The sequence below is a fragment of the Ambystoma mexicanum genome, chromosome 1q (genome assembly GCF_040938575.1).
Source record: "Ambystoma mexicanum isolate Mex_15411 chromosome 1q, UKY_AmexF1_1, whole genome shotgun sequence".
Taxonomy (NCBI): Eukaryota; Metazoa; Chordata; class Amphibia; order Caudata; family Ambystomatidae; genus Ambystoma; species Ambystoma mexicanum.
The window spans coordinates 656,883,517-656,906,908 of NC_090922.1; the positions used below are offsets into that span (position 1 = coordinate 656,883,517).

Here is a 23,392-nt window from a genome sequence, read left to right on the forward strand (position 1 = left end):
GTGGAAAATTCATAAAATTGATTTACAGAAGAAATCGAAATGAACATCTATTGTTCTACATGTGGAATGTTTGCCTTTTGGAACATAAATCTAATTGTCCCTTAATAAGCCCCCAACCCCTGATGCGCTAGCTATTGTTACCTTACAAAAGAATCACATAATGAGGGCCAGATTGTGCAATGGTTTATTTAAAATGTTCTCCAGAGATTTATATATACCAGATTCCTGGAACAAGCTCATTCTGGCCCAAGTCTTCGGGAAGGACTCACAAGCTGATCCTTCAAACTACTGTGCGTTTATAGCAAGAGCTTCTCCAGTATAGGTTTAAAAGATTTCAGGAAGTGGGTAGAAAAAAATCCAATGCATATCCAACAAACTGGCTTTCACCCTGGAATGGGGACAGCATGTAACACATAGACAGAGTAATATTTAAATCAGTCGTATCTTGTACAATCCTTTGTGCGTGGTATTCGACTTTGCACCGCATTCAATAGTGTGGACCAACAGTTATGAAAGGAAATGTGGGGCTGGGGCCTTCCCGCGCCCTTGTTTTACCTTATTCACCAACTGTACATGGTCACTTTGTTTAGAATTAAATTGGACAACATGGGTAAATTGGCAAACTCCATAGCAACCAACTCTGAATTAGAACAGGTTTGCGATCTGGCCACTTTGCACAACCTATAGACCTGAGACATGAATGTTCACTTGAAAGACGTCAACTCCTTCCCAACTCAGGTTAATGGCTACCCTACGATTTGGTTGGGTTATACGGACCAGCTGGTGATCCTCAATCATACACTGATCGGGCTGTAACATTTCTTACACGTGCTGATATTAGTTTGCAATAAAATGCTGCAGGGAACAAAACAAAAAAAAGTGTAAAACCCTTGGCAAGTTAAATTGACTGTTGTATGAGTATGAGATTTCATGAACAACTCATTTGGCAGGTCGATTTGTCATTGCATTTCTCCCAATTTAAGATTAAGATCCAATGGCGGGAAAAACCCTTTCTTTGGGATTGGTTGACTAATGCGGAAAATAGAATAGTGCGGCAGTCACCACACTAAAGTTCAGTTGAGTATCGAGATACATAGCAAACCCAAAAAATGAATTGCTGCTAATAACATTTGACATGCATGCCACATTTGACTGAAATGTTGCAACCAAAAAGTGAGTCATGGCTCACCTTCTCCCAAAATTATAGTTATATATAATGTGTCTCACAATTAATACCCATCCTGTACTGCACCTGGTAAGGAGTTCACAGCCCGTTTGGGGTTCTTTTGGAGGGATTTACCTGTGGTTTTAATGTGATTTCCAATTGTTACTTGTTTGTGTTGTATTGCCTATTGAGAGTACAGACTTTGTGGTGTAGTCCTTCATAGCGATTGGCTCAGGCTACCTGGGGCTCCTCCACCCTCCATTTCCATTCCCCCACCCAACTCCCGGCCACCCCAATCCCGATAGTGCCATCCATCTCCAGGAAGCACCCAAAGGAATTAGTCCCAAGGCAGCCTTGCCCGGCGAGCCGGCAAAGGGTAACTCCCTAAGGCACCTCCTACGCCTGTTCGCCGTGGGCACCTTACGTAGCAGTCTACTGCTAAAAACAGGTAAGGTATCAGGAACTGGGAGCATAGCCAGTGCAACACTTCCTAAACCCTGCCACTATCTTATTACCTCATCACTGTCACACGAATGTTACCACTATTTTGAAATCTCACTGCACTCCAAAGCTAGCCAATGCATTGCATTCAGATGAATGTTAAGGGTAGCCAATGTATTGCACCTAGATTAAGCTGGAGGTAGCTATGTATTGCATTTAGATACATTGTTTAGGGTAGCCAATGTATCGCATCTAGATGAATTTGAGGGCAGCCATTGTATTTGCATCTAGATTAACTTTTGAGGGTAGAGTAAGGGTTGTGGCGAATACTGCAGATCCCGCCCACTAGAACCATGCCTAAAGTCTACTCTCAGGTGGCCAGGAGAGGGCAGACGCTTCCTGATCCCAATCCTAGGGGTGGTGTACTGCAGGAGGATCCCCTGGGTGGAGACAAGGCAAAGGGTGGTGGGGAGATTTTGTAGGGTGAGACACAGTATTTCTCCTTGAAGAGAAATACTCTTACCACAGACTTAGAGGAGGAATTGGCTTATTGACATTTTGATATATCTCTGCCTCCTACTAAGGATTGAAAGATACATTCTAAAGAAGTAGCTCAATGTAGCATTGAACCCAAAGAACAAATCTTTATTACCTCCAAATCCCCATTATCCTTCACACTGCCAAAGGCATGCCAAAAGGAATGACGAACATGTGACTTTTCTTGGCCAATCGGTCTCTAAAAAGTTTAAACCTCATAATTCCTCTCTTGATAAGATCAAGAGAGGCAAAGTCATCTCTAAACCTTTAAAAGGAGAAAACAAAATTTCTCTGAAGTGGACTACATGTCCCAGAATCCCTCAGGGACTGTGGCCAAAATAGCTTTCGGCAAGGTCAGGCAATTAATTCTAAGGGCCTGTACCTGAAGCCAGTTAACCCACCTGAGGGGCATAAAAGGCTGCATAAAAGGCTGCAGCAGGAAGGAGCAGTAGAAAGAAGCTGGAAGATCAGCAGTATCACAGGCGGTATCAGGTAATATTATCCCCATATATATGGTTGCCGTAAATAATATCGCCGGGAAAAGGTCGTGGCGATATTATATGGGTGACCATATATATGGGGACAGGGGCAAAAAAAAAAAAAAAAAATGTAAAAAAATATTAAAATTTGGGGGTTGCAGGGGTGTCCCCCGCATGTTCCATGCAATAATGTCGCCACAAAAAACGCCCATTTTTTGGCGAGATTTTTGTGGTGACATTATTACATAGAACCTCACAGGCAGAGCATGAGGCTAACATTTTATTGTTGACTTCTTAGGTGCTTATACAGGAATTAAATACTGTTTCAAAGCGCCCACAGGGCAACAGGGAGGGCACAAGGGATGAGAAACAATTAAAATACATAAACATACTAAATACTATGCCTTTGGAGTGTTCAGAGTTTGCAAGTGGAAAAGGGAGAGGGAATGGATAGGTGCTGGGGTGCTCATGGGTGAGCAACAGGTGAAGTGCAATGTAGGGTAAGTGCGAGCCTCCAAGGGTGGAGGGTGAGCCGAGGCAAGCGTTCAGGATAGACAGAGGCTGGGGCAATTTGGTGTGGGAGGTCAAGGCCCAGAGGATGCATAAGGGCTCTGAACACCAAACAAGCAACTGTGAGATTAGCAGAGGAGGGAAGGAAGGAGGAGGTAAATAGGAAGTTCTTGGGGATCTTTCGGAATTTAAAAGTCCTGCTCAAGAGGAAGAGGGAGACTGTTCCAAAGAAGGCAGCCAGCTGAGAAAAGGGATCGACCTCCTGCCCTCTATTTAGCAAAACGCTTTACACACAAGGAGTTGGTGCCAGAGGAGCACAGTGGTCTAATGGGGGATATTAGGCACAGTTTGCATGCAGTACCCTCTGGGACCACTACACACAACTATGACTACAGGTGTAAGCAAAACCAACCTTTGGTATAAGTCTGTACCACACAGTTTTTGGTAGCGAGCTGGGCAGCCAGGCTTATCTCAAGAGGGAATGTGAGCTTGTAAGGGTGTTACACAAAAGGTCTACAATGACAAGTATTCGGATAGACACTTAGACTGAAGATTTCTTGGTAAAAACACTGCTTAATTTGTTACACAATCATTTATAAAGCATTCACTAAATGAGGCAACCAATATCACATACAAGTTATACTACAGTACTAATTACTAAGCAGTTGAGCTCCCTTGAAATAGGAGCCAAATAGCACTGAAGTAGGAGCAAAAAGGCATAAGTTAATAAAACGAATATTACAGTTACTTTAAAACAGTGCAAATAGAGTTCACCAGAGGAGTTGATTAAATGCAATAGGTAGGCCAAAGTCAAATCGACTAATGTCTTGTAAAGGTAAAAACGTTTCTGGTATTTAAAACGGAAATGTCTTTGCCACGGGTCTTAGAAGTATTTCATGGAAGAAAGGTTTGTATGTCGGGTCACAAGCTGAAAAGGCCTGCAAGTTCCATATCCTTCAATATCCATGGACAAATACAAAATGTTCATGGTCAAACGGTAAGTTGTGGACTTTCTCCTGCTCCTTCACAATACTATTTAGCTAAGCCAGCTATCTAGGCCACAACATATGCACTTGGCAGCCGAGTCAACATATCTTGCCACACACTTATGTCACTGGCTACTTGGTTTGCAGTTATGAGCAAAATAAACTACTTGTTATTTCTGGTGAAGGACTCATGGAACGTCTGATCTTGATTTGTCAGACCATGGTTGAAGATGCCAGAATCATGTCCGCATTTGCCTGGCAAATGTGTCAGCCCCATTTAAGAAAGCTTCTTGCCAATCATGTCCCTGGCCTTCTCATTCCCATATGAATCAGCTGAACAATACAATGTAGAATCTTTCATGCCTTAAGTCAAAGCAGTCGAAGAGGATGGGACTGGAGTATGTTGCATTGCAGCAAAAATGAAAAAGCAGTGCCAGGGAACGGACACACCCATCATTAAAAAAAACAGGCCCCCACCTCACATTTGATCAGCATGTGGCATCAGCATTTACATTTCTATTTTCCTGGACCTTCTACATCTTTTCCAAGCTGCAAACGAAATTCAAACACTAGATTTCTTGTGCCCAAGGGCGTGGATACCCTCTCCTTGTGCCTGAAGTGTTTTGGTTTTTATCAACCCTTGGCCCTGTATTGACATGAAACACACTGTCCGTCAGGGTCCTTTAGACCCGGATGAGCGTTTTATCACTGGTTACTGCCAGCAACCTCAAAGAATGTGTAGAAATAAAGAGCAAGCACATTTTTTACTCTCACTGAAAACCCTGAGCAGGTGACAACACATTTAGTGGCTCACTAAACCAGGGAGTGATCATCAGGGCCTAGGAAGGCTTGCTCGCCGGTGGGCTTATGATAGCTTGCTTTAAGGTGCCCACTACATCCACCAAAGTGCGACTTAACACCGGGAGTCACCTTGAGGTGCTGCACATAAAGTCGCTGGTCTAACAACCAAGGTGTGCCAGGGGAACGTTGCAGGCCAGAGCTGGGCACACACCTTGACACTGTTCGGTGGGTCTCAAAGCCTATACATAAACCCATACAACTTTACAACAGTTTATCTCCCAGGTCACACATGTGGCCCAACGATCCATCATAGCTCAGTCAGTGCTTAAAACCCTCAGGTCAGAGACAAGGGCTTCCCCTATCCTTCGAGCAGGGGCACTGCACCTCCATGTAAATTCGCATCAGGGTCCCACAGTACACAAGAATACATGAGAACACTGTCTGCTTGAAGGCCTCCAATCTCTCCTAATTTGGACCCACTGTGCCCAACTCACTTTTGCCAAAATGCATCAGTGGAGGGGAATGTGCTCCAGTTATAGCAGACGATTTCCTAAAGGAGATCTCCCTGGGAAACCGTCATGGCAAATCTGATACAGGCCTTCCTCTGCCCCAGAAACTCTGATCCCTTGGTGGAGTGATCAGTGCCAACCTGGATGGGCTGGTCATTTGCACCATCCCTAATTCTACAACCTATCACTTGGCATCGCTCTGCATAGGCCATACCACCTGCAGCACGCACAATTGATGCTAATGGAATCCCGTACATCTGCAATAACAATATCCATGAAGCTCACTTGTGACATTCTAACACATCATGATGGCACCAAGCATGCAATGCTTTAAGTATTTTTTCATTGAGTTCATTGCAAAGGGGCCGGTTCCACTAGTCTTGGTGCAAACTACCTCAAAAGCACTGCTTACCCCGGTGGATTTACATCTAGACCAAGGATGCCTACTGCACCAAGGCTCCTACTCTGCCCGATGGAGAATGTGCCTCCTACTGCCCAGAGGGAAGAGACCCCTTTCCTGGATGTAACAAAGGGAAACACTAGGAAATGAGGAGCAGAGTCCCATATTTATCTGAGCATTCCATTAAAGTGTCTTAGGTGTTATGAAATAGCTACATCTACAAATTTCAAAGGCACTTCTGGTGAAAGCAGGTCTCTTAGCAGACGGTGTCTCTCGTTAAAGAGAGCTAGAGTACAGTATCCCTCTCTAACCAAATAGGTAGGAAGAAGCCAAGAGAATATGGGAAAGCCTGTGAAGAAATGGCTGGATCTCAAATTGTGCATGCTTTCAAAACAGAAGTTATGCTGCGCGGCCAATTGACCGTGGTGTCAGCAGCTCCCTCTTAAGGTTGTGGGCATTCCACATCCCTGGTTTGCCAGACATATTGGCTATCTGGTTGCAATATAAATATATCTAACGTACAAACAACAACTTGTATATGGTCAGTCCACTTTTTCATCATAGCCACGATACAGTTCCTGCTATTTTATAGGTGTAAACAGGAGACCCCGACTCAAAGCTATGGTAGGTACTTTAAAAAAAAAAAAAACTAAAAAAAAAAAAAGGAGTGACTTAACTACCTGTTTGTAGGAACTTATGTCCAAAACAATCAACCAACACTGCCCGGTTCCGTTAATGAAATGCTATAATGAACATTTAGAGGCCATCCTGAACACTGTGGTAACACTTAAAACCAGAATGGTTAGATAGCGTCCTAACCCTCAAAATTGGTTTACACCAGATGTCAATATCATTAAGAAGGAGAAAAGAAAGGCAAGGCGTAACTGGATTAAGGAGAAACTCCAGGTAAACAAAAATTCATGGAAACTCATTGAGAAGTAATACAAATATAAAATTATGGAAGCCAAAACAAAAAAATCCTTCTACAATGGTCAAGTAACTAAAGCGGGAAATGAAACAAAGGAATTATTTTTAAACTATATAACTGCTGGGCAAAACCGAATATTCTGTCCCTACATTTTAATGGAGAAAATTACCACTGATCATACAAAATTTGCTCTGTGTTAGAAATGCAACCTCAGTCGAACCCTTCTCAAACCCAGTTCCGAATCCCAGGGGCTTTTTAAACTTCCTCCATGTGACAGACAGTGAAGTAACCATTTTGCTGAAAGGTATGCATCCAACCTGCTGTCCTCAGGATCTCCTTCCATCTAAAATAATCTTAGAAAATAGGGACATGTTCGTGCCGTTCTTCAGAAGATTCATAAATGCCTCCTTCACGCAGGGCATTGTTCCGGCTGCCATCAAAGATGAAGCTGTGACAACATTTTGAAGAAGAAACTGGGTCTAGATTCTAAGGTTTACACCAATCTTATGCCTATAACAAATACTCCTTTACTTCTGAAAATCATTGATAAAATGGCCACCGTTCAGATACAACACCACTTGGAGACCATGGGGTTTCTTCACAAGAAGCAATCCCGTTTCCTTACATCTTACAGAACCTAGAGTGCTCTTCTTGATTTACGGACTCATTGACATACTAGATCATAAACTGCTGTTCAAGACACTGACTCATATTGGTAGCTTCTCAGATGAAGCCACAGTATGGATGGAGTCCTTTCTCTGTGGTACTAACTCCACGGTCTGTGGGAGGGGGCATGGGAGGAGGATGGAGGTAGCGGGGGGTAAGATGTGGCATCCAACTCTACTCCCATTTTCTGTGGGATTCCACAGGGGGCATATGTCTAACCCCATCTTTGTTCAACCTTTACATTAAGCCCCTATTTGTTGAAATTGAAAAACTGAGGGTCTTTTTCGCTAACTATCGCGATGATTTCCAGCTGGCTATGGAACGGAGTGGAAACCATGAGGCAGACCAGGAGAACTTGGACCAAATGTATGCCCTTATCAAGGAATGGATGACCACAAATTGGTTATGCTTGAATGCGGCCAAGACCGAACTATGGTCTATGGATCAAATCAGGCCATATATATAGGCTTCCCTTAATGCGGATGCTCATGTAAATTATGTAGTTAAAAACTCAACTACTACATGAATCAGTGCAATCGTTCTACCCATATTGGATTACTGCAATTCCTTACTGGGTGGGGCAAGTAAAAATTGCCTAGCAAGCTACAGAGAGCCCAGAAAGATGCGGTCCGAGTAGTTTTCAATATTGCTTGTAAGGATCCGTATCAGAGGCACGTAGAGCACTTGGCTCCCGGTTACCGCTAGAATCCAGTTCAAAATATTAACTCTGTGCCATAAATGCCTATTCGGCAATGCAGCATCATATTTGAAGGTGAAACTGGAAGTTTACAAACCCACACGCCGCCTTTGGTCCTCCGACACAAAGTGTCTTACCGTTCCACGTATGAAGAGAAGCAGGGGAAAGGGTCTATCTTTTCCAGTCCTGATCGCCCAGGCCAGGAGCAAATTGCCTGAATACCTGTGGAACGAAAAATAAAATAAAAAAAAATAAAAAAAATCTTGTTTTTAGGAAAAATCAGAAAACCAGATTTACTTAGGCCGACCTTCTCCTGCCCTTTTATTGTCTGCCCTGTCCAACCCGTTTTTGGTTTATGTCTCCATGTAACACTCCGATGCCCAAGTGCTTTTGGCGCTTAAACACAGACAGACTCCGATTGTGAAAGAGGAGAAATGTATGGGAAACATTGTGTAAGGCAGTCCAATGCAGATGCCAAATTAGCTGCCTTCAATATGCGTATGAAAAGCGATCTTACATAATATGGCGTAGTTCTGCTAAACAAGCCTCTTATTATTGTGAACAAGTTGGTGGGGCTTCAATATCAGTGTCCAAAGAGCATCAAATAATGCAAGCATGCGCTAGTAAGCCTATTGATAAGTAAAACGAATATGGTCGACATACAAGGGCACAATATTCACTGGTAGAGTCGTGAAAAATTGGCGATTACATCTTCATTATCTTGTAGAAGCTAGTAATGTCTTGATGACAGATATGTTATGGCTTTTAATTACCTGATGATTGTCAGGCAGACCTTTTGGAGCCAGCTCCAAGACCTTAGTGGACAGCTCCGATTGGATTCCTTCCATTCCATGATACAGCTGGTCCCTGTGCAAGGCCACAACGATCAGGCGCCGGTATCCAGCGCTGCCCGCAAGCTGTTTCCGACCCTCCTCAGTCCCAAAAAGCCATTCCGTTTCTCTACCCTGAGGAACTGGAGAAAAGGGATATTAACAAGATGCAACAGGGAAAATTGGCCAAATGGCAAAAAATAAGCAAGCTACTGAAATTCAATGTGTGTGCGTGTGTGTGGCAGTGAGCAAGAAAGAGTATACAGACAATATTAACTAGCTTAAAAAAACAAACACTACAGGAAAGGAAAATATTTTCCTATTTTATAAAATATTTTATTTTATATCTGCTACAATTTAAAAATGTAGATTTTGGGAACAGAATTTCAAAATCAGCAAGGTAATCTTTTACTTATGGGCAGGACTGCTGGGTGGGTTTATACTCTTGCATTGAGAAAGTCAAAGCAGTCAGTGTTTCGTTCTTTTCAGGATATGGCTTTATTCCTTTAACCAACTAAGTAACAATGTCCCTGTAAGGCACCAACTATTTTGGTGAATATATATTATTCTCAGGAAAAAAAACCACACATGTTCCAATTTCATTAAAATGACATTATGTTTTAACTAAATCCTCATTATAAGGTAATGCACCTTAGCCAAATAACCCCTCATATAATATGGCTTGGTGGCATTTTGTGTAAAAAGAGAACACACAATAAGCATATAGATTGAAATTATGCGCGTTTATATGTATACTAGAATCTGTTGCAATTATTTTACAAAGACATTTCCTTGTTACAAATGCATGTAACTGAACAAGATTTTTCACTGAAATGTATATGTCCATTTCCTTGTTACAACAACTTAATACAGCTGCAAATGTTTAAAATACATCCTTCAGGCCCAAATTTCAAACAATATTATAGTGCCTGGTACACATTATAATTATATGTTCATGACAGAAATAAATTTGAATGAATGGAAGTAAGATTGGGGATCTCCTACGTGCAGTGATAATACGGTCCAAATATGAATATTGTCACGGGTCAAGTTTCTGCTTCAAATTAATTAATTTGGTGTTCCTCCAAAAAAAAGGTGTGCGCTAGATGTTGCTTATTTCAGTGCTCTCCGGTCTTCGGGAGCATAGGTTCAGTGGTTGAAACGTGTAGTTCCTTCGATTGATCCCACATGTGGGGATTAGTTTATGGTTTTAGGTAGGGAAACGCCTCTAGAACAATGACAGCGAGGCATTTCCCCACCCCCTATTCTTTTAAATACACGTCTTTAGCCAAAACCATGTCTAACTTGTGTCCCCATTTCCTTTCTGAAACCTCACAGTGGGAACGGCCATAAGGAGCAGCATGGACATGGGAGGTCAATGGATGTGTCCAAAAACCCACAGGCTGTGTCTCCCCTCAAACATTTAATTTCTCTCCCAACCTCACTTGCCACATCAACTGTTTTGACATATAGGCAGCGCCAATTTAGTTTGCCAGTAATGGTCAGCAAATTAACCACAATTTGCTCCATTCATGCACTACTTCTCAGGTGACAACATACAACTATAACATACTTTAAACACATTTTACCACTAAATTTCAATGGTTTATCAAAACATCCCTTCAGCTAATTGCTTTCAGAACATTTCAAAGGATATTAGAAAAGCTTAACCATAACGGTTTTTTCATGGATTTCTTTTTAAATGCTGTACTCTGGGAAAGTACGTCCATGCCTAGTAGATGCTCTGCAAATATGAACAGTCTCTGCTTGGCATGGTCTGCTGCCATGCAGTACACATACCAGTGGACACTGCCCTTGGCATCGGTTTGGTCATTGCTCTGCATGCAGAGCAAATACTAACAGTGCTCAAAAGGCGATGCCCACGGGGGCCCTTAACCCAGAGGATGGCCTTCAGCTGTGCTCTGGGCACAGTGAACTTACCTACCAACTTCTCACCCAGCTTGTGATCCATCCACTATGTCATTTTGCGGTACATTTAAAAGAAAACGTCAAATTTAAATGGGAAATGTTTCCCTTTGACCCACTCATTAGTCCCCCCTATCCCCTGGAGCGAACTGAACCTCAAAAACCTTTCCAAGAGAAATCAGAAAGCGCAGAGTATGTTTGAGGTTTCATGCAATTCCATCCACAGCAGGCAAACCTAAAAAGGGAAGATACGTTTGCCTCGCCCTGCACAGAATTTCAAAACTACTGTAACAGGCTCAGGAAGTGGACCTTGCCAGATGGGGGAACAGGGACCCTCCCAATCTAGGGCATGCGGTCTACTACAGTCTTTACTGGAACTAATCATGCCCCAAAGGTGGGGTGAGAGTTGGGAGTCCCATCATCTCTGCGCCACTTTATATGCCGTGATTTCTATGTCTGGTACCATTTTTCATCATCCAATGCCTTACTTCTTTGATGCTGGCCCCGGTTTTTAGTGTTTCATTACAGAACTTCAAGTACCAGTATGCCTAGCAAGCACTGTAGCGAAATGTAACAAGAAACCAGCGATCCAAGTTCAAAACCAGAAGCATCCGCATTCAGTGAGCAATGCGCTTTTTACCGACCCTCACCATGGCGAATGAAGACAACAGCACTGAGGAACACTTTACCACTAGGTGGCCAAAGACTGTTGGATCTCGTGCAAGAAACGAGGGTGGAGCCAACAGGTGTTTAAGACGACTTACCTTGTAAAGACCCCTAAATAGAGGAAACAGCAGACAGATTGGCCCTCAGTGTCAGGTGAGACAGCGGACAAATGGAAGGGAGAGGGAAGGACAGATAGAGGAAGAGGGGAGTAAAAAAAGAGCAAAGAATGGAAGACGGGTTGAAAGGTCTTGGGGGTGAGGTCAGGTGGCGTGCATGTGGACCGTCAGACCAGGAGGTGGATGGACAGTGGAGCGGATGCCTGAGGAAATTATATATATGATATGGCATTTATAACGCGCCTATACACAAGTGTTTGATGGAAGTGCAGGTATTAGAGGTGAGGTATTGGCAGTGAGAGTGGTACCAGATAGTGAGATTGAGGAAGTAATGTGTGAGAGTCTGAGAGGGTGTGTAGTAGGATATTAGGATATAGAATGAAATATTTTCAATTATAAAAAGTGTTCAAATTAATTGAAAAAACATTAAAATGTGCGCTATGGTAAAGTTGCCCAACCCAATTTAGATTGTACATTGGTTCGGGGTGCGAGACGGTCTGCGATACGGCTGAAGCACATGCTGCAGGGATTGCATCCACTGGCTGTGGCCGCAAACCATAAACAGTAGCCCCTGATAGCATTATGGGGTAAAGTGGACACTGGACCCGACTGCAGGCTACGACCAGTGGACATTGAGGGTGGTTTGGTGGGGCTAGGATCATGGTTAAGCCTAATAGCCTAGGCAAATCAACTAAGACTTGCATTCCCAACACATGCTGCTCAGAATTACACACAGTATAAACTGCAAAAAATATGCTTTGAAATTCAGAGAAAATCATTATGGTTGCAGCGCACAAACGAAACACTCAAGAAATTCGCCAGTTATGGTAAGTTATGCAACCATAACTCACGCCCCCACAATGCACTGCTTAGACTAGCACCCAGGACAAAGATGACATCACAAATGGCATCACTCGTGACATCACACATCATCACTGATCTAGGACAATCCCGATGGAAAGTGTATTGCTACCAAAACATGAGTGGTGGGTAGGCCTATCACGAACATTAGTCCATGCATCACAACATGGGGTTAACGGTCTACTGAAATTCTGTTGATGATGGAACAATCTAAAAATGTATTACATAGGGAATTGTTGCATTGTGGACCACAGGAATTAGAGTATCCTTGATCTGGTTGATTTGGCCAGCAGAAACTTGGAGCGCAGTATTCAGTAATTGATAGTCGTGTGTGGATATACAGAGTGTACCTAAAGCATGCACATCTGATGCACACACAGGGAAAATATAGTAAGGGAGAAATAAATACCATGACCAGAGAATTAAACTAAAATTGGAATTTATTATCAGGCACATAAAGTACTAAAAAAAAATGCATTTTCTGTCTGGGGGCTGGTAATTGTTCCATGTATGTATACCATGAGTTTAGGCAAACCTCTAAGGCAAGGAAAGTGAGGTCAGAACATTGTGCAAGGTTAAGGTCTACATATATCGCACCTTTAGAGTATGTGTATTTAAATGCAGTACATCCAGGTCAAGTCCTGTGCTTAAAATGCTTACTGTAACTGAAGAAAAACAACTTCCCAGGATATGTGATGTCATTAGTGATGTCACTGGTGTCCTTTGTGATGACCTGGATGTTAGTATGAGCAGTGCATGGAGGGGGCACAAGTTATGGTTGCATTGCTTATTATACCAGGCACATTGCTTTGGTTTTTGCGCTGCAGCCATAACGTCACTTTAAAAAAGTGTTTTCGCATAATTTCCAAAGGAGTTTTATTGTAGCAACTAAACTATAAAGTCCCATTAACAACGTTGTTTCACTGCATATATATATATATATAGATTACAAACAATGTTAACAGCATATATAGGTTTTGTACAGAATTGAGAGAATAGCAGCAAACCCATTAGCATCTCAAAAAGTCCTCTTCATTTATCAGTCAGCCAAATCATAGTCACGATTGTACTCCTAGTGCAGGAACCACCCCTTTCATATGTCAGAGAGCATTTTTTTACAGCAGCAAAAACATTTTTTATTTTTACAAAAATCCGGGTACATGGGCAGCCTCGACCCCCACCTCCCATTTCCTGCCCTTGGCTTAGGCCTTTTGTCCTTTTCATATGGCAAGGTCCTTCCCCGACTGGTGGCCATAGAGGGGAAGGAGAACAGGCATATGGAGGAAAGGGGACTCTAGACTAGGAATATAGTGGTCAATACAGGGAGTACCTTTCTTGTCCTGGCCTGTTCTTTCTTACTTCTAGGAGATTCCCAAAGCATAGGCTTACATGTGGGAGGATGGTCTTATTTCCAGTTTAGTGTAAGAGAATCTTGAAGACCACTTGTCTGAATGAGAGCTCGAGGGCACAGTCTGAGTGGAAAAACGTCTGCAGAAATAAGAGGCGGTAGCCCAGGTTTATGCCCTGGCCACCGAGTCCTAGAGGACATGTCTTTGAAAGACTAGTGTGGCGCAATTTAGGTTGAGGCAAGCCGTGAACAAAGTAGCTTTCCAATGTACACAAGACAACCAACCCAGAGGTAGTGGCCTCGATACCCAAGAATCCTTAATACAGTTCATAAAGGTCACAGATTCGAGAAGAAGTCCTGAGCTCTTTTGTTCTGTCCAAGCAGATTCTTAGGGATTTTTTGACATCCAAGCAGTGAAGGACCCTTTGCACCTGAGATAACGGGTTAAGGAAGAAAACAGGTACTTATTTCCTGCTTAATATGGAAATCTGGTATGACTTTAGGCAAAAAAGGATGGGTGGAACACTAAATGGCTAGTCCACTGACAGGGCCAGAGTCTCACATATGCGGCTATGAGAAGTAACTGCAATTAAAAAAAGGACACCTACCCTGAAACTATGGTAATAGCGATTGTTGCCAAATTGCTTGCGACATAAGGTTTTAAGAACCAGATTCAGATCCCACTTAGAGTGAGGAGAGCCTACTAGCAGATACAAATGACAACCTGAAGTGGGGCTTCACTACCCCATTGGAGATCAAAGTATAGGTTGTCAGTGTTAAAATACATGCCCAACCCCGAGTAGTATGACCTGAATGACTAGATTTGTATGCCAGGTGTGGCCATACATGACACAAAAGAAAACAAACTTTGTGCAAGGTGGACAAAGGATTAAGCTTTTCTAAGCACCAGTGCCTAATCTGCACAACTTGCTTTCATATTGAACCCCGGTTGATGCCTTCCTTGCTGCCTATTTGACCCATATATGTTCATCTGACAGTCCCAGGAGGAACTAGGAGTCTGACCACAGGTACCAGACCACGACTCTCAAATGATCGAGATGAGGAGTGCAAGTCCTGGCACTCTTCCTGTGACAATAAATCTAGAAGATCCGGGAAGTGAACTGGGGGCTAAATCGAAAGGTTTACATGGTCCAATAATCCGAATCTCGCTATCCACCAGCAAGCTATGAATATGAGGGTGCATTCGACTGATTTCTGGAACTTAAGGAGCACATGACAGATCAGGGGAAAGGGGGGGAATGTCAAGGTCTCCATCCTATCCCATTAAACCTTAGGAGTCTGCCCCTTAGCCCTCCCTTTATGCATAGGGGTGACATTTTTGTTCTGGCTTGAGGGCAACAAGTTCACCTTCAGAAACCTTAAGCAGCAAACAGGCCTAGAGTTCGTCCCCAACCCCCCAGTTCAGTTCCCTCTCTTGATTGGCAGCCACAAGCTGACCGAGTATCTGTATCCATATTCTCTGCTCCTGGCAGATGAATCAACTGAAACAAAATTCAGAGCAGAGGAAGTGGGAAAGGACGGGGCAAGGTCGAGTGAAAGAACAGAGGTTAAGGCTGAGGGAGTAGTAAGATCAGGTAGAGGAGAGAAATGGAGCAAGCGAGTGAGAGAACGGACCAGGGTGATTGATATTGACACAATAAGAAACATCATTGACAATGAGAAAACCTGGAAAGTTTCAAGGAGAAACCAGGGAAACCCAGCTGGAACCCTGGGACGACACTCCAGCCGTACATGAACTATTATGTTTTGGACTGTGAACATAGACAAGAGTTTGGTAAAAAGACGGGCAAGGCGCAAATGGGTGTCCTGGTAATTTCATATATTTTTCTTTGAGTAGTTGGGAGAGAAAGGTGGTCAGAATACTTCACTTATGTTTGACCATCTTGGTACACCGACAAGCACCCCTTTTTACTTTTAAACGTTTAGAGTAGGACTTTGTATTGCAGAGTAAGGGAAAGATTAGGGACCAGATTTGCAAAAATGCTTTAACATTGGAATGTCCCATTGAAAACATTTGTGCAAATCAGGCCGTAGGTCATTTTGAACAGAAGAGTGAATAAACCTTTCTGAAAAGTCATGCCCGCTTGTCCATCTCCTGATTCGGACCTACTACATTTTGATATGATGGAATCTAACACAACACCAACCTGAAAGCCAAATGTAGGTAAGGTCACCTTCAGGGAGCAGGGATGGTTGCTGAAGTAAATATGTGAGATAATGAGCAAATGTCCCAGGACAAAAACATAAATAAAAATGAAACTAAAGAAAAGAAGAAAAAAAACAATCTTTGATTGACCTATTCAGTGCGCTGGGTTACAGTGCATCCAAATACCCTCCAGTGTTGCAGGATACAAACAGTACATCATGACCAATCATAGCCAAGGCTAATGCCTAATCTAGCAGAACCAGGCCCGCCTTGCGCTCAGCAAACGCCCCAGCCATAATCCATGACCTGTAGTTGTATGCTTTCAGCAGAACACTTTTCAAAACTCCCAAGAAGCATCTTTCCCACACTGGCAATGGAAAAACACCAAGTGGTGTTCAGAGTATTTGTAAACTCAATGTTGAACTACTGCAACGCCCATTAAGCTTGCGTTACAACCAATTGTATTAAGAGTCCAAAAGAGGGAAGATTCCGAGATGTCAGGACACTGCACACTCTGCTGGGACATTAGTTGGTTAAAAAAAAAAAACAGAATGACGAAGACAGGCTTTATTGGAATTTGAGTAACTTGGCTATATTATATTTGAAATCCTGAGGAAAAGTGGCCAAAGACAGAAATCCTTTCTAATACTCAGCCTATAGGATAGATCAAAAACACTAAATGAGGATGTCAAATCTTCACCTGCACCGCAGCTCAGTTACACCAAATTTGTAAAAGGAGTCAGATTGTCCATTGAAATAAATTCAGTCCATCTTTTATACTCAGAAACTTTGCATATCTCTGTGAAATAACTGGTATGAAAAGAAATAGGGTATAGTTTTGGAATGCATTTAACTGAGAAGTAGAGAACTCTACTCTAGCCTTCAAAAACAGCACCTTTTTCTGAATGAGCAGCTGAATGAAAAACACCATTTTTCATCATCCAATGCCTTACTTCTTTGATGCTGGCCCCGGTTTTTAGTGTTTCATTACAGAACTTCAAGTACCAGTATGCCTAGCAACCACTGTAGCGAAATGTAACAAGAAACCAGTGGTCCAAGTTCAAAACCAGAAGCATCCGCATTCAGTGAGCAATGCGCTTTTTACCGACCCTCACCATGGCGAATGAAGACAACAGCACTGAGGAACACTTTACCACTAGGTGGCCAAAGACTGTTGAATCTCGTGCAAGAAACGAGGGTGGAGCCAACAGGTGTTTAAGACGACTTACCTTGTAAAGACCCCTAAATAGAGGAAACAGCAGACAGATTGGCCCTCAGTGTCAGGTGAGACAGCGGACAAATGGAAGAGAGAGAGAAGAACAGTCAGAGGAAGAGGGGAGTAAAAAAAGAGCAAAGAATGGAAGACCGGTTGAAAGGTCTTGGGGGTGAGGTCAGGTGGCGTGCATGTGGACCGTCAGACCAGGAGGTGGATGGACAGTGGAGCGGATGCCTGAGGAAATTATATATGATATGATATGGCATTTATAACGCGCCTATACACAAGTGTTTCAAGGCGTGATGAGGCAAGGGAGGGGGAACAAAGGGAAGACCGACAACGATCTGATTGGCCAGGTGTCAGTCAGATCGCACAAGGGCATGGGAAGGGGGAAAGGGAAGTGCGAGGGAGAGGGGAAAGTGCAGTACATGGGATAGTAGAATAAAGATAAATAAAGGGCCAGCTGGTGGCATGTGCAAGATAGGTGCAGACATAAGTGCTGGGAGGGGGACTGTAGGGATACAGAAAACAGTCCCGAGGTGCAGGGGCTGCCAGGGAGGCAGTGCCGGTGGACAACTGGCAGGACCTGGGCCCGAGGATCAGTGAGAGTGGCCAGGTTACCAGTGCAGTTTCTGTCAGGAATTTAGCAGGGGAGAGGGGGAGATGAAGCAGAAGCAAAGAGGAAGGTTTTGAGGTGCTTCCGGAACCGGAGATGGTTCTCAAGTTTCAGGGAGGCAGGAAGGCTGTTCCAGATGGAGGCCCCTGCCCAAGAGAGAGATCTAACCCCAACTCGTTGCTTGGAGAAGCGACTGACCCTGAAGGAGTTGGAGGCAGATGAGTGAAGAGCTCGAGAAGGAAGATATTTAGGAAGAGAGTGAAGGTATTTCGGCCCCAGGCCCCAGAAGGCCTTGTGGACAATGCAGAGGGTTTTGAACTTAATCCTTGCAGCCACTGGGAGCCAGTACAGAGATTTCAGTCCTGGAGAGATACGATCCCTGGGCTTGAGGCCAAGGACAAGTCTTGCAGTCCTGTTCTGGATAAGTTGCTGAGGACGGAAAGTAGCGGCAGGCAGATTTAGATGGAGGCTGTTACCAGCCTAGAGAGAACCAGGGCTCTGGAGACAGTGAGAATACCTCTTGAGAAGGTGCAGCTGGTAGTGTGACTTCTTAGAGACGTCAGAGATGTGTGGAGAGAAGGAGAGAGTGTGGAGTCGAAGATGACCCAGAGGTTTTTAGCCTTGCAGGTGGGAGCAGGAAGAGGGCCAAGAGAGGGCGGCCAGAGAGCTGCAGGGAATGAGGGAGTGGGTGTGCCGATGAGTAGAAGCTCAGTCTTACTGGCATTAAGGCAGAAGTCACTATTGGCACAGCACTCCAGGATGACTGACAGATAGTCTGAGATGAGGGAAGGAGAGGAGGAGGCCGAGGGTAGCCTTAAAATGAGCTGGGTATCATCCGCATAGCACTGAAAGTTGGGGCAGAAAAGTTGGGGCAGAGAGTGGCGATGCAGTGGGCAAGGAGTGCAAGGTATTGGTTGAAAAGCCAGGGAGAGAGGTTAGATCACTGGGGGACACCACAGGTAGAGAAAAGGATATCGGAGAGGAAGGACCCAAGTTGGACCTTGGAGGGTCGGTTGGAGAGGAAAGAAGTCAGCCACGGTGCAAAGATTCTTGTTCAAGACTCATTCAAACTTTTTACATCTGGTTTTATAGTATAATGGTAAGGAAGAACAGAACAGTCAGAATAGGTAAGTGGTCTGTACAGTGTTTTCCATCAGCTGGCTGCTTACAGATTAAAACAGGTTGATAGTTACTGTCTTTATATTTATTATTTATCTTGTTGCTTTGTATTACGCTGTTTATTTATTTGGCAATGCGCGCCAAACCCTTAGGTAGCTGGGCGCAACATGTACAAGGATACTTAAGGCTTAGTTACACAATGGAATATAAAAAGGCCACAAGGACAATGCAGTTGAGTACAGTGATATGGTACAGAAGGGTACATTCAAAAGCAGGTACATATGCAGAGTCTCCAGTGAACAAATGTCATTAGCTTGCAGCCAGTTTAGAATATTGCGCCTAAAGCTGAAGAAAGACTGGTCGGTTCTGAGGGCTAGGGGTAATGCGTTCCAAGATTATGCGGCTTTCACCAGGAAGCTACTACCTCCAGCTTTTGTTGACTCAAATCTAGGTATCTCTAAGCAGTGGGAGTTGGCCGCTCTGCAAGGTCGGGTCGAAGATCTCTTGACCATTCTCTCTGTAAGGTATGGCGGTGCGGCATTGTTAAGGCATTTGAATGTGAGCGAGACTGTTTTGAGTAGGATCCCGTCAATGGTGATCTCTTCTGTTGTTGTGTTCTCTGTTAGATATGTTTAGGGCAGTGCTGAGGGCATTGTTTTGTAGTGTTTGTATTTTGTAGAGGATATATTTGTTAGCTTCTAGGTATAGGGCATTGCAGTAATGTAAGGCATTGGCGAGGGTAATGCAGCTGGCTTTAGTTAGAAAAGGTCTGCAGGCCCTGATGAGCTTACAGGTGTAAGCGGTAGAGGATGCCATGGAGTTGACCTGTTTCCTTAGAGTTAAGGTGGAATCAAGGTAGAAACCTAGAGTGTTTATCGCTTCAACTACTTTGATTGTATTGCCGTCTATATTGAATGCGGAATAGTTGGAGTTCAGTTTTTTTAGGTTGGCATCAGAACCAAGAATCAGAATCTCCGTTTGATCGTCATTCAGGCAGAGGCCATGCAATGCCATCCATGCCTGAATGAGGAGGTATATTTAATTTACCAAGGCTGTGTCCTTATCAAAATTGCCCGAAATGGGAATGAGGATCTGGGCGTCATCCGCCTAATTCGGTTAGGTGACACTCAGTCTGTCCAATTTGTCGAATAGGGGCTTGGTAAATATATTATACATAGTAGGCGAGACACATGGTCCTTGTGGAACACCGCAAGTGATATGACTTGGATCTGCTGATGCCAGAGGGGAAAAGACTCTCATTGTTCTATTTTCCAAGAAGGACTGGACCCAGGCTATTGCATCATTCGAGAAGTGGGCTGCCGATGCCAGGTGTTTAAACAAGACTGAGTGGTCCAGTGGTCCAAATCGAAGGCCGCCAACAAATCGAGGAGGAGCATTGCCATTTTGCCTTTGTCCTTGAGCTCATAAATTTGGGTTTTTAGGTTGATTAATGCCATGTTGTGGCCTGAAACCGGATTGGCGGGATCCAAGTAGGTGGTTTGCTTCAAGGTAGTTCTGAATTTGCAAATACGCTACTCGCCAATTATTTTAAGGAGAAAGGGTAATGTGGTGATAGGTCTGTAATTTGTAGGGATGGAAGAGTCTAGGGTCTGTTTCTTAAGCAGAGGTAGAACCCTGGACTCTTTTAGGTTACTTGGGACAGTGTTGGTCTTGAAGGAGGCATTAATGAGCTTAGAGATGCAAGGTGCTAGGTCTCTCGCTGCATCTTTGATTTGTGCAGGGCAGTTGTCGCCCTGACAATTAGATGGCTTCAGTGATGAGATACATTTTCTCAGTTTCCTGGATGGAGACTTTAGTGAATGTGAATGGAACTGTGGTGCTGGTGCAAGGAGGCTTTTTTGTTGCCAATGTTTTATTTGGAGTGACGTTATTTTGTTGGTCAGGGCATTCTGAATGCTGGTGCACCATTGTTTGTCCTTGGGTGCATTATCTACAGGGGAAATAGGGGATTCCAATTCCCAGACGATCACAGAGTTCCCTAGTATTGGAACTGGCCTTGGATATTCTTTAATTGAAAAGGTCTTTTTTGATAAAAATTATTTCTTTTTTGTAGTTGTTTGCGAAGAGGGTTAATTGTATTTTGTTTTCGTCAGAGGGGGTGTGTCGCCATAAGGATTGTAGTTTCCTTTTTTGAAGTCTCAGTTCTTTGGGGTGGGGTGTAAACCAGGCATTAATGTGAGCCTTCCGTTTACTTTTGCACAATTTAACTGGCACAATGATATCGAAGGCCTTAGTCATGGTGTTAAAAGCCTCAACAAGAAGGATGGGGTCAGAGTTGCTTGGTAGAGAGTTGAGGGATGGCAGCAGATGAGGTAGTAGTTTGTCTGGCGTGATGTATTTTTTTCATCTGGTGAGAAATGGTGGTGCCATAACTAGGACTTTGGGAGTTTGTTTGTCAATAGTTATAGCGAAGTCAATCAAGTGGTGGTCAATCCACAGTTGCAGGGTTATTTTGGTGATGGAAGTCATGCAATCCAGGTCAGCTACCCAGTCGAGGGTCCATCCTTTGACAGGAGTTGGGGCAAGGACTTTTTGGGTAAGTAGTAATCTGTCACGATGGTCACTATTGACGGAGCATGTTTGTCCTCTGGGTCGTTAAATCCCAAGTTGAAGTCACCCAGTATTATTATCTGCGAGGAATCTTTAGTATTGTTGGCCAGGGGACTGAATAGGTCCTCCTCAAAAGGTGCCGATAGGCCCTGGTGGTCTATATAGCAGGTAGATGGTTAAGATGCGGCAAATGGATATAGGTAGTTTGGCCGTGAGCATTTCACAGGGCTCAAGTGGTGGAAGAGTCAGAAGTCTTATGGCAAGGCTGGTTTTAGAAATAATGGCTAAACCACCTCCTCTAGCATTGGGTCTGTCCACTCTGAGTATCTGATAGTGGTGCTCGATCTGGATTGAGTAGTTCTGACGTTAGATTTCAGATGCCGATGGTCGGCAGGGTTCGGTATCTTGGACAGTGGCTCATAGTCAGATCTGTATGTTAATTAATGGCGTGGGGGAGTGGTATTGTAATTGAGGTATTAATTCTAGCCTCATAGAGATTGGGTAATCTGGCTTGGAGTCTGTCGTTTCTGTCAGATAGCAGACATGGTAAGTGCCTAACTTGGGGCATCGTTATGTAGATATAGTATAGGATCACCAATAAAGTGTTCAGCAGAATCTTTTTGGTGTACATAATTCAGCACTGGTCGCTGTGGTGGCGTATAAACTAGTCCGACAATTAACACGGGCAGGTAGACTGGTCCAACAATTGGCATAGGCAGGCACAATCAGTGGAGTAGGCATAGGCTGGTACATGCAGCAGAATAGGCTAGTCTGGCAATAAGCATAAGCAAGTAGGCTAGTCTGATAGTTAATATGGGTAGGCACAATAGGTGAAATGGGCGTAGGCTAGTATGAGCTGCAGAGTAGGCTAGTCTGACAATTAGCATAGGCAGGCACAATCAATGAAATAGGCATGGGATAGTGTCAACAGCAGAGTAGGCTAGTCCAATAGGTAACATAGGCAGGCACAATCAGTGGAATAGGCGTAGGCTAGTATGAGCAGCGAAGTAGGCTAGTCCGGCAGTAAGCATAGGCAGGCACAATCAATTGAATAGCCATGGGCTAGTGTAAGCAGCAGAGTAAGCTAGTCCAATAGGTAACATAGGCAGGCACAATCAGTGGAATAGGCGTAGGCTAGTATGAGCAACGGAGTAGGCTAGTCCGGTAGTAAGCATAGGCAAGTATGCTAGTCTGACAAATCAGCAGAAGCATGCACAAACATTGGAATAGGCATAGGTTAGTATGAGCAGTAGAATAGGCTAGTCCGACATATGCAAGGCAGGTGCAATCAGGGAGATACGTGGTAATAGGAGGTCTAGGGCAGGGCAATATGGCGCTCTGCAGCCAATGGGACAAGTTGTTACTGTTATAGTCAGTCTAGTCCAAACATCCCTGCGATGGTATAGCCCGTATTTTCAAAGACTCCGGATATTCAGAATCAGGGATGCAGCGTGGCTATGTGGCGCTGGTACTAGGGAGGGTGCTAGATAGCTGGTAGAAAGACAGAACACAGGCAAAATACGGCAATTATGGTAGTGTGGGTGCAATACTGTTAGGTCTGAATAACACCATTTAGTGTTTAGTTCTGCCAGCTCGTCTAAGGGCTGCGTGGAGGATTATGGAGAGATGCATAGGGGAGGCCCAGGGCTAATGTTAGTTCAGGCAGTAGAGTAGGTAATACAAATTTGTGCACAATGTCGCAAGATGGCTAGATTTTTATGTTGTGCCAGAGTGGCCGCAGTGGTACTCACGTGCCTTATGAATGTTGTGGGAGGGCAATAGGCAGATAAAAGAAGACTTGGAACGTCGTGATCGATCGTTAAGTTGAGGTTGCCCC

At 43.9% G+C, this 23,392-nt stretch overlaps 1 protein-coding gene across 2 annotated transcripts in view; it reads right to left on the reverse strand.

Moving 5' to 3' along the window:
* METTL13 (methyltransferase 13, eEF1A N-terminus and K55) overlaps positions 1–23,392 on the reverse strand; it is a 284,161-nt gene that overhangs the window by 236,136 nt on the left and 24,633 nt on the right. For both annotated transcript variants that reach the window (XM_069641240.1, XM_069641241.1), the window contains exon 3: positions 8,893–9,092. In XM_069641240.1, the coding sequence (XP_069497341.1) occupies positions 8,893–9,092 (200 nt within the window). The remainder of the gene's footprint in view (positions 1–8,892; positions 9,093–23,392) is intronic.